Source organism: Meriones unguiculatus, chromosome 2, assembly GCF_030254825.1.
Source record: "Meriones unguiculatus strain TT.TT164.6M chromosome 2, Bangor_MerUng_6.1, whole genome shotgun sequence".
Taxonomy (NCBI): domain Eukaryota; kingdom Metazoa; phylum Chordata; class Mammalia; order Rodentia; family Muridae; genus Meriones; species Meriones unguiculatus.
The window spans coordinates 125,602,754-125,619,184 of record NC_083350.1 but is presented as its reverse complement, the minus strand read 5'-3'; the positions used below and the strand labels follow the sequence as shown (position 1 = coordinate 125,619,184).

General features: G+C 46.8%; 1 protein-coding gene across 4 annotated transcripts in view; it reads left to right on the top strand.

The window, feature by feature from the left end:
• The window catches only part of Myrfl (myelin regulatory factor like), a 104,839-nt gene that overhangs the window by 55,373 nt on the left and 33,035 nt on the right, over positions 1 to 16,431 (top strand). For all 4 annotated transcript variants that reach the window (XM_021643650.2, XM_060378093.1, XM_060378092.1 and 1 more), the window contains exons 9-13: positions 222 to 332; positions 2,646 to 2,736; positions 7,910 to 8,110; positions 12,753 to 12,861; positions 13,604 to 13,713. In XM_021643650.2, coding sequence (XP_021499325.1) covers positions 222 to 332; positions 2,646 to 2,736; positions 7,910 to 8,110; positions 12,753 to 12,861; positions 13,604 to 13,713 — 622 coding nt within the window. The remainder of the gene's footprint in view (positions 1 to 221; positions 333 to 2,645; positions 2,737 to 7,909; positions 8,111 to 12,752; positions 12,862 to 13,603; positions 13,714 to 16,431) is intronic.

The following is a 16,431-nucleotide window of genomic DNA, read 5'->3' as shown; positions in this document are numbered from 1 at the left end:
ATAGCTTCCACTGGCAAGGAGTCATTCTGTGGCCTTCCTTGGTGGACACCCTTACCCATGACGTGGATCCCTGAATAACAAACCCTAGAATAAACTGTCCTCTGCAGTGTGATAAGAACAAGGGACCAAACATGGGGGGGGGGGGTGTTCTCAGCAGATGAGATGTGGTCAAGCACTGCATTCTCTCACGTTCGTTCTCCTGATACTGGTGTTTGTTCTAGAATTGACCTCCTGACTGACCAGGTTACCAAGGTAACGCTGGGCCGGCTCCACTTCAGCGAAACCACCGCAAACAACATGAGAAAGAAGGGGAAGCCAAATCCTGACCAGAGGTACCTGAGAACCACCGTGAACAGGAATGGCCGAACACACGAGCTAGCCAGGAAGTAGCCTCCGGTGCCCCTCAGACCCTCCCGGCCACCCAGACAGCACACTCAGCCTGCTTCCAGGATCTCCTCCCTTCTCAGACTGGGTGTATTAATGTATCTCATTTACTCCGAGTCCTTTGTTCTCCCACAAAGTTCACTCCTGCTCAGTCTAACTTGCTCCGTGGTTGTCTAGTTGGGCACCCACATGACCTGCTCATTGCTCTGGAGTTGAGGACTGACTGCATGTACCAAACCCATGTGCTGGTCCAGAAACTCTTTCTATGCACTCCCCCCCCCCCCGCTTTTTTTTTTTTTTTGAAGAAACAGAAGAAAAAAAGCCAGGCAAAGCAGTCTATACCTGTAATCCTAGCAGCTGGGAGTCAGAGGCAGGAAGATCTTTGAGTTCAAGGATAGCCTGAGCTATGTAGTGAGACCTTGTCTCCAAACACAAAAGGAGAAGAAAGGGGAAAAAAGAGAAGAGAAATGACAGGAAAAGTTCTTTAATAATGTACACCTGGTTCCTCAAGGTTGGTCCCAGGGCTGCCAGAGACGGTTGCTGCCTGGGCACATTTGGAAAAACAAGTTGTCAAGCCTCACCAAGGTCTGCTGACTCAAGTGCTGGCAAGTGAGCTTAGCCAGCTCTGGCTTGAAACCCCCCCTGGATGGTTCTGTGGAGGCCTCAAATTTGAGACCCACCGGTCTCAGGCCATACGCTTTGGCGTTGGGTAGGACTGAGATTAGACCCAACACTGTTATTTGCTTGCTCAGGGACATTAGGTTTGTAGCTTCACCTGACTGAGATTGATTTCTGTCTATGGCCACACAACCCCATAATCCTGCTCTCCTCTATAATTCATCTCCTATACTATAAAGTGGGTATAAGAACAATACCTAAATCCAATACATTTTGGGTGGTCTTAAGCAATGGAGCTGAGTGCTCAGTCGAACAAGGAGGACTCCTTTCTGAGTCCTCCTTGGCAGTTAATGACAACAGTGGAAGCAATCATGAATATTGATTTAATTTAGTTCAAGGGGAGCATCCTCATTGTCTTGAAACTGGGAAGAGTGGGGTGCCACTGTGAGGGGGTCTGGAGTGGCTCGGGAGTTACATCCTATCCACAGGAGCTGCTGTGCTCAGGGGAAAACCCTATCACCCCCCCCCCCCACCAAGCCCCAGTGATCAAGAGAAAGACTGCCTCCCAGCAGGGCAGAATATCTTCCAGTTCCCCGACACAGCTAAATCTGTATGTGCTTCCTGGCTTCTCGTTGATCCTTTAGTTTTGGTTTTTCAAGACAGCGTTTCTCTGTGTAGCCCTGGCCGTCCTGGAAATCCCTCTGTAGACCAGGCTGGCCTCAGACTCAGAGGTCCACCTGCCTCTGCCTCCTGAGCGCTGGGAGCCTTGGATCCTTTTCTTAGGCTGCAACACTAGAATGAGCAGGGGGGGCACTGCCTGAAAATCCCCCCCCCAAAAAAAATGTATTTTGTGGGTATGAGTGCTTTCCTGCATGTATGTACGTATGTGCACCACACGCATGTCTGCTGCCCGTGGTGATCAGAAGAGGGTGCTGGCCTCCCTGGGATGGTAGTTCTGGATGGCTGTAAGCCACTGTGTGGATGCTGGGAGCCGACTCTTGTTCCCCTGTGAGAACAAGCATTCCTAAGCAATGAACCATCAGCAGCTTTCCAGCCCTGAGAAGATAAACTTCAGGATAGCTTTTGTTTTGACTTTCAAGAAACGGTCGGATCTTAGGATGGTCTCAGTGAGGGTCCACTCGAGGAAGATACTTAAGTGCCAGTGATGAGACCTGCTCTGTGAGCCACCAGAGGGAGGTTAAAGTTTCAGTCAAGGCCTGAGGACAGTGAAGTGGAGGGCGCCTGGCAGGTCGAGGTGTTGAGGAACCAATGTAAAGGGCATAACCTCTGAGTCTCCCTCCGTTGAGGCCCGGGACTCGTGGCTTATATGGTTGTAGGCACAGAGACCTTGGTGGCTTTGTGCTGTGTTTGCAAACAGTGCTTCAACGGTGCCCCACGGTGAGTCCACACAGGTGGGCTGAGCCCAGCCCTGGGAGCCCGGCCCAGGGAGGATTCCCGCAGGCACACCTGGGAGAGGGGCAAGCCAGCGAGCCGCTCTTCCATGTCCCCGGATGCCTTTGAAATAGGAGGGGAAGGCAGTCTAGCTGAGCGCACTGTGAATGAAATGCTGGGTGCTATTTAGTTGCACAGGTTGTGTGCCCGTTCTTTGACGTGCCCCCATCGGTCTGCTGTTTCTGAACTAGATACTTCATGCTGGTGGTTGGATTGTACGCTGCGAACCAAGACCAGTTCTACCTGTTGGCCGCCCACATCTCTGAAAGGATCATTGTACGGGTAAGCTCAGTGCTCTGGTTTTCTGGACCACACATGCTTTTCTCCCTTGCAGGAAAAAGCTTAACTGTCAGCAACATACTTGAACTGTACTATTTCCTAACTGCTGTTGTACGCAGTGATAGTAGCAGAAACTGTTGTGTTAATTTCTATACAGTGGGCAGTTTTGTCCTGTGAGGACACAACTGGCATCTAGTGCAGAGAGAACAGAGATGCTGTGCAATGCTTTACAATCAACAGGGATACACCCCCACTGGAAGTATTCCCTCCCCTTGGTGCCCAGAGGAACAGAAGTTTAGGAAGGACCACTGCCTCACCCACGGGAAGAGCGTGACCCATCTGCTCAATGGTTACAGCTGTGGGTGGGAGTCCCGGCAGTCATGGGGACATGAAGCTGCCAGCAGATACAGCTGTGGCTGGCTGCCACTGAGAGCTGCATGAGACAGCAGGTTCCCAGGCACGGAAGCCTTGGGCGAGACTGCTGTTTCACTGCAGCCATACCCATGTTCACAGCTACCAACTCGAGGCCCTGGGGACACATCTGTCCGTTTATGGAAAGTGGTGTTTCTTTTTCCCTCTTTCAAGCTGTTCTGAAAGGAAGAACCCTCTGTAATTATTTCAGTCAGTTAAAAATAATAAGCCACGTGCTGCAGGAAACCCTTCAGTTACCCCTAAAAATTTCACTGAAGGTGAAGCAATGACAGAAATGAAGTAAAATCCTTGAGTGAAAGCTGGCCGTTCACACACAGGCATAACCATAGGCCAATACGGCCCTTTTTAGGCAAAACCAGGCAACCATCTGCAGAGGTATCTGCCCAGGCCTCCTGGAGTCAGAGCCATGGTGAACATCTCATTCGGTATAATCTGACTAGCTTTGCTGTAATAACAAATATAATCTGAATCCCAGCCCAGAAAATAGGTTGCTCACTGTTTCAGACTTTTGTTCGAAGGAATGAAGACAGGAATGCCATTGTTTCCACTTGGGCATAGACTAGGGGGCTTGACCGGGCTGTCCTGAGCCCTGTCATTAGTGCTTGAGTCATGCACTGCGCTAGTCGTCGGTGTTCTCTGAATAATTCACCCGGCAACAGGGTTCCTCCTGTCTAGGCCAGCAGCGCCCTTAGCACGCGTTATGCAAGTTCACGCAGCAGCCAGGAGAGGAAGGGAACCCGGCTGCCTTGTCTCTGTTAACTGGAAACTCTGAAAAGCGGCACACCCTCATCCTGACTTGAAGATCACTAGCTCATAGGTTGAGCTGGGGGGTTGCAAGCTGCTGAGGTTTTCATTTAGTCTGAATGTATGACACACTGAGTTGTACTCAGCATAGACTAGATGTTGTGCTATTTACTCAGTTTTTAACTTCTAAAGGCACCGTAGCTTGGAGACAGCAGCTTTCTCCCAGCTATTATTTCTGGTTAAAGAGAGCAGCCTGCTGTAGCAGTATACAAGGAGACACCAACTTACCTTAAAAACAATGAGGACACTGACACGAACCCCCCATACTCCTAATAGCTCACTGGTACTACCTCCTTCTTGCTCCAAAACAAAACAAAACCCCAACAACGGCAACAGCAACAACAAAAAACAGCCGTGAAAGTGGAAACAGACTTCTCAGTCCACTTAAATGGTTAAAGCTGAGGGCGGGAGAGAGGGAAGGGGAGGGAGGTAAGATTCAGGTAGCTTTAGAAATGCTCACCCAGTGTTTGCTGCACGTGACACTCTAGAAGGGGCCATCTCTGTGGGCTGTGCACGTATAGCTCAATCCTGCATTGTACCCAAGAGTCAAGTGTGACCTCTAAGGCCATGGCCTGGTTCTGCCAGCTTGAGCTCCAGAACCAAAGACAAGAAGAAAGGTTCAGTAATTAAAGGCCCTGCACACGCGACCATGTGAAGGGAGGAGGGGCCGCTCTTTGAGACCCGGAATACATCCCCCCCAACCCCGGGGACTAAGAACCATTTCTCAGATGGTGGAGATGAGTGTTTTACTATTCGTTAGAAGTGGCAGTGGGAGGACTGTCCCTGAGACTCAGGGCGTCTGGGGAGTGTCAGGACACCATGTTTGTCAAAATTCTTCTTGAAGGGACAGTGGTGGCCAGAGTGTGGCCATTGCCCACCTGGTTTGTCAACTCTAACAGCTTTAAAAACAAAATTCCTGAGGTGTAAATGGACGGATTTAGTGTCAGTTAAGGTTTTTGTCAATGAACAGATTTATTTCTTGGGCTTTTAGGGTGTCCTTCAGAGGCCCCTGTGTCAATGACTAGGCTTTTCTTCAGCTCTGCTTTTTCCTGAAACACTCAATTAGAGCTAGTTTGGGGTGCTGTAGAGCAAGCAGGAGGGACAGCTACTATTGTCTGCCTTTCAAAGACACTGAGATTTCCTCCCTTTGGAAAGAAACACACTATTTCTGTTTCATTCTGGGAAGAATAGAAATGTCCCCTTCCTCAAGGATTCCCGATTTTCCCTGCACACCATACTGAGGTAGAAAATCAACACCAAAGACGGTAGCATCTGTGAGACTAGTGAGGGTGAGGGATAGAAAGGGGCTATCCTGGGAACCAGGTCATTTTCACGTGCTCTTGGGAATTTCTGAACACACCACACACCACACACACACACACACACACACACACACACACACACACACACACACACACACACACACACACAGTGCTTGAGTCACACTATGCTAGCCACCTGTGTTCCCTAAATAATTTAACCGGCAATAGGGTTTCCCCCGTCGAAGCCGGCAGCGCCCCTAACTCTCGCTATGCAAGTTCACGAAGCAGCCAAAGAGTAACTCTGGACCCAGTTTTAATAACTCTTTCAAAAGATGCACAAATTGGTTTCCTGAGACCGCTTCTCCTATTGGTTCCATGTCTGTGTTTAGCGTCTGAAGCAAAAGTAAAAGAAATTCCTGCAACTTTCCTTCCAGACCGGTCACTTTTAATGCCGTTTGCTACCGCCCAGCACCTGCAGGGGGCGCCCTTTGCATTGTGTTCTTGCAGAAGGTCTCCCCAGGAACTGTGACTCTGCAGGTGTGCCGCTGTGTCCCACCTTTCTGTGGAGGGTGGATTTGTGTCCATTCACCCTTAAGTTTGGAGACTCTTCATGCACACGCGATCTCACTCAATTCCGCAATAACGTTTGGAGAGGGATAAAAACAGGAAAGTTGTTTAGCGCTGGTCTTCAAAGGACAACACTGCTACCCAAATGTTCAGGTCTTTCCTAAACGTATGGAACCATGAGACGAGAAGGATTTCAGAAAAGTGAATGAAACCAGTTTGCCGTTTGGTATCCAGAACCGCTGTCGGGCCTCATGTGGATGTAAGCTCCTAATTCTGGAGAGAGTGCGTTCTAGATTGCTTTGACACACGAAGACACCTGCTCCAGGGAGGGGAAGTAAATACACAGATCTTACAATATTTCTCGTTTGAGGTGATGACCCCTTCTTAGTATCTCTTGCAGATCTGTGTCCCTTGTTTAAATAATTGGAACATATTTTAGGGATATAGTTTTATCCGTTGAAACAAATATAAATGTTGCAATCATATGAAAAAAAAATCTACTTACATCAGTATCCAGTTACCAGCATGGTAGGAATTATCCCAAAGCCCATTTGCAACCATCAACGGCCAGGCTCCGTCACTGTCTGGCGTTTCCTTGAAGTGGCTCTCTATGTTCAGCAAAACATATCAGCACTCCACACTTCTGTGCTGATCACTCACCATAAACCAACTCCAGTCAAAGCCAATTCACGGGTCACATCCGATGGGCCCCGGGGGTCTTGCAGAAAAACTTCTGTTCAAGTGAATTTATACAAAATGCTGCTTAAAGCCATCTGTCTGTGTTCTGCTGCCTCGGTTGTCTGTGAAGAGGCACAGGTTTCAGGCTGGTAGAAACAATGAGAAGTTGGAGTTGCCCAAAAGTTCTTCAACCGAAATCGAACTAGGAGCTAACCTTGATGGCTTCTTTCCTTTTCCTTTTCTTTTCTTTAAAAATGTTTGACACATGCACATGGCAGAACATTGATGGAATACCAAAAAAGCATCTGCTGAACAGTGACTCTGCCATGCCCCTCAGTTCCTACGTCTCTCAGTCTGCGTTCACAAGCAAACCACACTGGTGATTCCTTGAGCTGTCTTCACGGATACATGGGGCCAGCCACACAGGCGAAAGGGAAGTCGCTCTGTTAGTGTTACCTGATGAGGTGTCAGGAGCAACTGGCTACAACTGCAAAAATCACATTTAGAGGAATACATTGTCATTTAGGAAACAGAAATGGGCTTCGTTGTGAGGGATGCAGGCATCCTGGAGACACCTGTGTACATCAGCAGCTACGGGGAGCAGGCAGGAAGGGGCACAGCCCAGCAGAAAGTTCTTTGGGCATGAGTTTCATGAGAAGTGAGGTCTCTCATAGCTTCGCTTGGATTGTTATTAAAGGTTGCTGGGGCTACTTCTCGGCCACATTGTGAAACAGTACAAATTGGAGTCATTACTTAGCAATCAGAGGAAATGCCGTGCTGGCTATAGCATGGATTTCCAATGTGTTCCAATTTATTATCCTTTCCGAGTGCCAGTGACAATAAAATGAGCACAGTGGTACTTGTATCACAGAATTGCTGTCAGAGCAGCACACAAAAGTGTGGCTGCCACCATTCCGCAGCTGTGGAACAGCGAGCCTGCGTTCAGGGAGTCATTGCGGTGTATCGGATATGACTGTGTTATCCTTTGATTGTCAGCTACACGGGAAATCACCAATACGAGTGCTTTGATGTTATAAAAGGCTAGTTAAAACACAAGGTGTTTTCATTTGCTTGAGCGTTTCAGTAACTTGTACATCTTTTGTTCTGAATTTAAATTGTCATTATGTCTGAAAAATGAGCCGTTTTTAGTCCCTGTCCCCTCCCCCCCTCGCCTTTTAAAGTTGACCATGCGGTGTAACTGAACACACAGCTCAGTCTCTGAGAAATGTCACAGCGATCAGATGTTCTCAGCCACGGCCTGCAGAGCCCCTACTGTTGGGGGCCTCCCTGGCTTGTACATCAGCTCGTACCCAGTATGGGAGTCTCGTGAGAAGGGCTCAGATAGCAGGCTGGTTTTCTTTGCTCAGAGGACTCACGACCAACTCTCTGTGCCCATCTAACTCTAATTGCAGTATGCCACTGTGTCTCTCCAGGCCTCTAACCCCGGGCAGTTTGAGAATGACAGTGATGCTCTGTGGCAGCGGGGACAAGTTCCAGAGTCTGTCACCTGTCATGGTCGAGTAGGAATAAACACAGACGCACCTGATGAAGCCCTGGTCGTCTGCGGCAACATGAAAGTGATGGGGACGATCATGCATCCCTCCGACAGCCGGGTGAAGGAGAATATCCAGGAGGTGAGCCCGGGGTTTGCCGCAGGGCGCCTTCCTCTGACACCTCAGTCGGGTGTCTGGGACTCCCTGTCTGACACGCCTGGCCAGGGCGTGCTTCTGTGTCACCTGCTGGTGTGAAATGAGCGAGTTGCCTGAAGGTAGTGATGGTTGGAGTTTGTGGGAGCGTCTGCCTCAATTGTCCCTAGAGGATGGCTCCACCTAACGGAGTCAGCGGGCAGCGGCAGTGTGTTCACACAGTGTTTTCCACACGCCAGCGCCTTCCTTCCACCATTGGCATTTCCGGTCTCCCACTGGCACCTCTCCATCTGGTTGCTGACATAGTCCCCTCCAGCCCCTTCCTCCCTGGGTCCCTTGTACTGCCTCTGCTGGCCATTGTCTTCCCCATGCCAGATCTTTGAGGAGTTCTTGAAAGGCTCCCTAGCCGGGGCCCTTCCTGTGCCAGCCAACTTTGGGCTGGACATCTGGTGCCTTGCTCTGCTTAGGACAGGCAGTGGATCTCAAGATCCACTGAAGTGGCCTAAAGACCCACTTCAATAAAGATGCTTTCCCAGCTGAAGTCAGGGCCGTGACACGGAAATGAGCCTGCCTGACCCTCGGGAGCCATTTGTTTTCTAATTACTTGGGGTTAGAGGGCAGCATGCAGGAATGTTGTGGTAGTGCTATGGGCCAAGACGATCAGGATAAAGACTCAGGCCACCTGATCCAGCTTCTTCAGAGCCCACCACGTCACCACCTCCTCACTCAGGCTTCTTCTCACAGAAACCTTCTTAAGACTGTTGAACATTTGTTTTAAGCCTCATTCCCCCTCCCTTATTTATTCTTTCAGTCACTGCAGGGTCTAACCTGTTAATAATTGGCCTTTCTTCTAGCCTGCATTCCTTTCCCAGCACAAATGTGCACTGGGTTTTCTGAGCTGGCTGCTGAAAGGATTAAAATAAAATAAAATAAAATAATAAAATAAAATGTTGTAATTGCTGACTTTCACGCCACCTGCAAGGCTGTGATTCACATTAGGGTTGCTGTGATCTCCTCGTTGGATGGGAATTTGGGACTAGAAAGTTCTCACATACATTTTTCAAATATTAGTTCTAAAGTTTGAGCTTTAGAGACAGTCTGCATTTCTGGTTGTACCGATTCAGATATGTCCTTGCATCTGGCCATATCAACAGCTTATGAAGCCTCAGCAGTAAATCTCCATGGAATGTCACACTTGAGGCTGTCCTCCACAAGCCTGCTTGCTATCACCAGGCTTCTGCAGAATTTTGTTTTCTTGTATTTATTTTGCAATGCTAGGGATTGAACTCAGGGCCTTGTATATGCTAGTCAAGTGCTCTGCCACTGAGCTGCAGGTCCAGCATATTCAAAAAATGTTTTACGTCTATGGATGTTTTTGCCTACTTGTATGTTTGTGTAGCATGTGTGTGCATGTCCACAGAGGATATCAGATCTCTAGAACTGGAGTTACAGATGGTTGTGAGCTACCGTGTGGGTGCTGAAAACACAACCCAGGCCCTTTGGAAGATCAGTCAGTGCTCTTAACCCCTGAGTCATCTCTCCAGTGAATTTCATTTTCATTTACCAAAAAGTCATCGGTTTTGCTCTTGATTAAAGAAAATTACTGTCTTAAATAACATACTTCCCCAGAGCTTTTCATATCCTTCCAGGAGGCTTTCTCTGTAGAAGCAACCTGTCCCCTTGTCCTGGGCTCTGAATGAGAAACTCCCCAAAGCCCCTTCTGCTCACAGCAGCCTGAGGGGATGAAGAGAATTATAGGCCTTCTACTTGTAGGGAGTAGACTTGCATACCCACACTGCACTTCCTGCAGCTCTTTTGTCAGTGAGTATAGAGACCTCATGACTTAATCCCCACTGTGGTGGCATTACAATGTTTAGGGAAGCGATTGCTTCAGCTGTCTGGGTTCTCTTCTGGTTCCATATGAATTTTAGGATTTTTTTTTCTACTTCTATGAAAATGTTGTAGGGATCTTGGTTGGGATTGCAATGAATCTGTACACTGTTTTTGGTAGAATGGTCATTTTCACAGTATTAATTCTACCCACCTATGGCTACGGGTCTTTCCATTTTCTAGTATCTTCTTCAAATCTCTTTCTTCAGCGATTCGGTTTCCACTGTAGAGGTTCTTTACCTCCTTGGTTAGGGTTGTTTCTAGTCCTTTATTATTTTTTTAGGTATTGGAAAAATGGGGTAATTTCTATCTCTTTCTCAGCAAGTTCATGATTTACACAGACAAAAGCACTGATTTTTCTATGTGGGTTTTTGCATTCTGAAACATGATCAAAAGAGTTTTCTAGAAGAGTCTGTAGGGCCTTTTTTTACTATAGAGTCATGTTATCTGTGGATACAGATAATTTTAATTCTTTCTTCCTATTTTAATCCACATGTAGCATTCTCTTCTCTTACTGCTGTGGCTAAGACTTTGAGCACTGAATTAAGGTGAGTGGGAACCCTTGTCTAATTCCAGATTTTACAGGAAATGCTCCCAGTTTTACCCCATTTATATAATGTTGGCTATAGGCTTGTTGTACATACCTTTATTATTTTGAGGTACATTCCATTTATTCGCAATTTCTCTAAGAATTTTTTTTATGAAGGAATATTGAGTTTTGTCAAATGTCTTTTCTGCATCTATTTGAGAGGCTCTGTGATTTCTGTCCTTAAGCCCATTAATAATGTATTATATTTATTAACTTGCTTATCTTGAACTAGCCTGGCATCCCTGAGGGTGGAGCCTATGGTATCAGAATATGTAATCTTACTATGTTCTTGAATTCAGTTCACTAGTCTTTGGTTGAGAATCTTTGCATCCACTGTCACCAGGGAAACTGGCCTTTGGTAGTTTAGTTGTCTTTCAGTCTTTATTTGATTTTGGTAATAGGACAACCCTGGAATGGATTTGGTGCTAATATCTCTCTCTTCCTGTGCTCCCCAGAACTGCTACTTTGTAACTGGTAAAGGCTGGAGAGGGAACTTGGCTTTGTCTGCATGACTCTTGTTGCAGACCCTGTCTCAATATTTTTATTAGTATCCTTGTGCTTAACCGGGTGGGTCAGGTTTGCAAACCTCTCTGTGATGCTGAACAGCAGATGCTGATTGAGGTTGGGGCCTGATGTGGTCCTGGCTGTTCCTAGTGACTGCTGCCCAGATAAAGACTGGGACACTGAGCCACAGTGCCTGTTAGCTCTTGGCAGCTACGCACCTGTGGGGTAGCAGATGGGGTGTGGATGGGGGGGCAGGCAGTCCGTGTGGCTGGTGGTCACTGCAGCTCTCTTTGTGGTAGAAATTCAGGGATGATACAGATTTTGTAGGTGTTTGCTAGAAGAGGCATTTAAGGTTGATTGGAGAGGGCCCCGGCCAGCACTCAGTATCCCAGGTGGCCACTGTGGCTGCCATGGCAGGTGCCAAGGCAGACCTGGGAGGAAGTTCATTAGAGAATGGGGAGCATAGCTGTCAGTCAGTGAGTCCTCAGGTGAAAAGCTTGTCTGGGCAGAACAGCAGGGCTGGCCTTCCTATTTCCCTAACTATCATCATCCACTCAGGGATGTTTTCTAATCTGCCATCTTACCAGGAAGTCACTAGGTGATGATGTATTTCTAATAGCCAAAATAGCATTGATTTCACAATGCAAGCAGTATTCTAAAAGAAAAGTCAGGGGACATACAGAAAAGTCACCAATTTTTTTCTGTTTTAATCAGACTCATAGTATTATAGTTAGATATAGCTGATTTGTGAATTTATAAAAAAATCCTTAAATTAAAGGGGATCTTTCCTATCAAACATTTAGTTTTAGAGAAGATTAAGTTCTTTATCTCACTATAAATTTCTGGGGACCAGTTGTTTTTGTTTGTTTGGTTGGTTGTTTTAAGGATTTGGCAATGACAGTCGAGACACCGTTAGACATAGAGCTAGGGAGAAGCCCATGCTGACCTCCATCCTGAGGGGCGTGGGGAGGGAGGAGAGTGAAATCCACTCAGAGAAACGTCCTCCAGGAAAATGTTCCAAGCCATTCAAGAGTATGGGATCCTTCCTTACCTCAAGGTTGTCTGTGGACTAGCATTGCACTTTCAGTTTCTAAGTAGAAGCTGGGCCACAAACCTTGGACTCACCTGTACAGGACACCTTGCTGTACTGAACAGACTCTTCAGAATGAGACTCTTCAATTTTTTTAGAGCAGGGAAGGCGAGACCAGAGGAGGAGGCACTCTGGCCTCTTAATTTAGACCCAGCCCACTGGGCCCATTTGTTAGAAGAGTGATTGTCAACCTTCCTGCTGCTGTGGCCCTTTAGTGCGGTTCCTTGTGTCACGGTGACCCCCACCCATGATATTTTTGTTGCTACCTCATAACTGAAATGTTGCAACCGTCATGAACTGTAAAATAAAGATCAGTGTCTTTCCATGGTTCTTTTCAGGGTTGAGAACCACTGTGTTAGGGGCCGGACGGTGTCAGTGTGTATCTTAAGGCTTTGGCTTCCCTGAGGAGAACGTCAGAGGGTTCTCCTGGTCTAGTTTGGCCAACCGAAAATGGCCAGCTCACTGTCAATCTTCTAAGCCTCTTGGGTTACACTAGGCATTGATTTGAATATCAAGTACCTAAACAGGTGAAATTTGCTCTCCTTTAATTAAATCAGGTTGACACAAATGAACAGCTGAGAAGAATAGCCCAAATGAGGATTGTTGAATACGACTACAAACCCGAATTTGCATCTACCATGGGGATAAACACTGCCCATCAAACAGGTACAGACCCTGAATCCCTCTTTAATTTTGAGTTGCCAGCTTCTCCTCATCTGTTTATCCTGAGCTTGTATGCTGCAGCATTTGACAACAGCTGCCAATCTAACACGTCCTCCGAGAAGCCCACAGCCATTGGAACAGAGAAGGTTAGAGAACGGGTGGGTTGTCTTTACCTCACACCTCTATGCTGCCGCCCCCAAGGTCTGGCAGAGCCTTTTGAATAGATTGCTTGTGAAACAAGGGTTCAAGGGCTGAGAACAGCATAGACTGTGTGAAGGGGAATCCCCGGGCAGTCTGGGGATGGAGTGCAGAGGTAACAGATGGGTGAGGCTAATAAGAGGACATTAGCACAATGATGGTTGTTCCTCAGCCTGGGAAAGCTGAACATGAGCAGGAACGCTGAGGACCAAAGTCTCCTAGAGTAATGGAATGGAATCAGACTAATGGCACATGTTCTTCTCTGTACAGGGATTTAAAGGCATTTATTCGCCTGTCCCACCATTAGCCAGGGACTTAGAGAAAATAAGAGAAGGAGGGGGAAGAAGGGGAGAATGGGGGCCACTTCTGCTTTTAATTCTATAGCGGTTCTTGTCTCAATTGTAGATCAAAGCGAGTGCCGAGGTAACATTCTCTTTCCAAAGAGTTCCCATGGCTGTCCTTACTCCATTCTAATGTAGGAAATCCTGTGAGCATTTCTCCTGTTCTCCAACCCCCCATTAACCCTGTTGGAGTGTTTTGTGTATAGGAATGATTGCCCAAGAGGTGCAAGAGATCCTGCCCAGAGCCGTAAGAGATGTTGGGGGTGTCACCTGTGGAAATGGGGAGACGATGGAGAACTTCCTCATGGTGGATAAGGTAATCAATTGCTCAGTGGGCATCTGCAGCCAGCTATGGCTGCCACCCACTGCTGCACCCCTTGAGTGCCAGCACAATGGGCACATACAGTTCACTCAGAAATGTAGCTTGAAAAGAATCATTCACTGAGTGAGAGTTGGTGCCAATATATTTCCAACATATAATAACAACAACAATAATAATGATAAGTCCCATAGGGAAAAGAACTATGCAATGATCAGGAATTCTTTTCAGCAGGAATTATTGAAGGAAAACTGGTCCAGACAGAGTCCAGTTTGTTTTACTATTCTCAAAATAAGGCCCAGCCGGTATGGGAAACCTTAACAAAAAGCTCAATCATACCTGTCTTTAAAAACAGAAAATCACGACCATGCACGGAGATAACCTAGAACCCCTGCACAGATGTAGCCCATAGCGGCTCAGTCTCCAAGTGGGTTCGCCAGTAAGAGGAACAGGGATTGTCTCTGACATGAACTCAGTGGCTAGCTCTTTGATCCAGATGGGGGAGCAGCCTTACCAGGCCACAGAGGACACAATGCAGCCACTCCTGATGAGACCTGACAGGCTAGGGTCAGAGGGAAGGGGAGGAGGACCTCCCCTATCAGTGGACTGGAGGAGAGGCAGAGGAGGAGATGAGGGAAGTTGGGATTGGGAAGGGACTACAGATGGGATACAAAGTGAATAAAAACTATAATTACTAAAAAAAATAATTTTTTTTAAAAAAACGGAAAATTACATGTGGAGCAATGGCTCAGTGCTGAAGAGCACTGGCTGCTCTTCCAGAGGGCCCAGGTTCAATCCCCAGCATCCACATGGCAGTCACAACCATCTGTAATGCCCCTCCTGCACTCACTGGAACCCAAACAGACATGCAGACAAAATACTCACACCCACACACACATAATAAAGTAATTTAAAAGTAAAATAAGATGAAAGCAGAGATAAGCTTATAATAAAGTACTTATGTTCTAGAATACAAGAAAAACTGTAATTCTTCAATGTGCTTCTTAGAATAATTAATAATTGAACATAGCGTTACAATTTTTGCATAGTTTTTTTTTTTTTAATGAAATTGTGTTTAAATTCCACAATGGGATCATAAAGTAGGTCACTTTTTACAATGCTATTCATGAATCTCCTCTGTTTCACCAGGGGCTTGTCTAAAATTCTTTGATATGCAAATTGTTCTCTGTTGAAGGAAGCCCTCCTGCCTCTGGATTAGCAACCCCATCCACCACTGGGTAACAGGGCTAAGTCAGCTCCTCTTGTCAATACAGCCTGTGTGATCTGAATGGTTCTGTAACACCTTGTCCATCAATCTTGTGGTATCTTGCTCTTTGGCAAGGCTCACAAATGACTCTGCCACCGGGTTCACTGTGCGCTGAGAGTAGGTATAGAGAGGACAGCCTGATTGCCATAGGGATTATTTTAGCAGTGGGTATGTTTGAGTGGAGACTAATTTATAATTTGTCAGTTCATGTGAGAGCGCTTCTCAAACTTCAAAGTGTGCACACCCCACGGGGAGGGGGTGTTTCTCACTAAAAATGTACATTCTGATCCGACAATGGCCTCAGCATCAGTTCCTGCCTCTGGGTTCCTGCCTTGCGCTGTACCCTGGTTTCTCTCGCCTAATGGGCTATAAGATGAAATAACCCCCCCCTTTTTTTTTCCAAGTTGCTTACAGTCATGGTGTTTTATTACAGTAATGGAACCCCTACCTAAGATTCCCTTCCCCCTCTCCGGGCTGTGCCCTCCTTCCTTAATCAGCCATGCAGACACTCCCCTGCTTATGACCCTCTTTTACCAACCCTACCTACCCCCTAGCTGGCCCTCTCTACCATGAATACGTGTCTGTTCACAGCAGCCTGGAGGTATTTCTACCGAACTGAAATTATCTGTAAATTTACGTGTTCTTTGCCAATCTCTCTAAATAGTTGTGTGAGAGCTGAAATCTGTATTTTTTCAAAACCATTTCTCTAGTACTTTATTGCAGTCTTTACCCTAGGGCTTAAAGGACTGTAGGAACCCAACAAATATTGGAAGCATGAATTAACGAGTTCTGTGATGTCTACACAGCCGCAGGCCTCTGAAAACACACTCCTGAGTGCTCATCCCATCGTTCTGCCATTCCCCTTCTGGTGGTCTCGGAACACACTTCGTAAATTCGGTGCTGACAAGTCCAGCATCCGATATGCTGTAGATATCCTAGGAAAGACTTATTTATGTCAATGCTCCGTTTCTAATCTCAGTGGAGGGAAGAGAAGTGGTTATTTGCATGAGAAAATCTGAAGAAGTGATTTTTTTTTCCCCTGGGAAAGATGAGCTCAGATTTGGCCTTGAGGTGCCGATTGAACACTCAAGATGAAAATGTCCAGAAGGCTATGTGGGCTGTAGAACTCCAAGAGAGCAGCTGGGGGCAGGGAGGAGGCGGCTGGAAAGCGTGAAGATGCCAGGAAGACAGCGATTGTGGACAAAAGTCTCAGATGAAAAGCCGGTGGCCAAGTCTGGCCTGAGGATAGTTTTCCTCTCATAGTTTAAAAAACTTGCAAATCTGTTGCCTATATTTAAAAAGCAGAGTTCGTCTCATGAGTTTTTAGACTCTCATCTCCTGTGAAATATCAGAAGTTCTGGAACCATAGGGCTGGGGTGACCCTCCCTAGGAGGGGCTTCATAACTGTAACTTTGCTACTGTTAGGATCGGTAGTGTAAATATTTGTG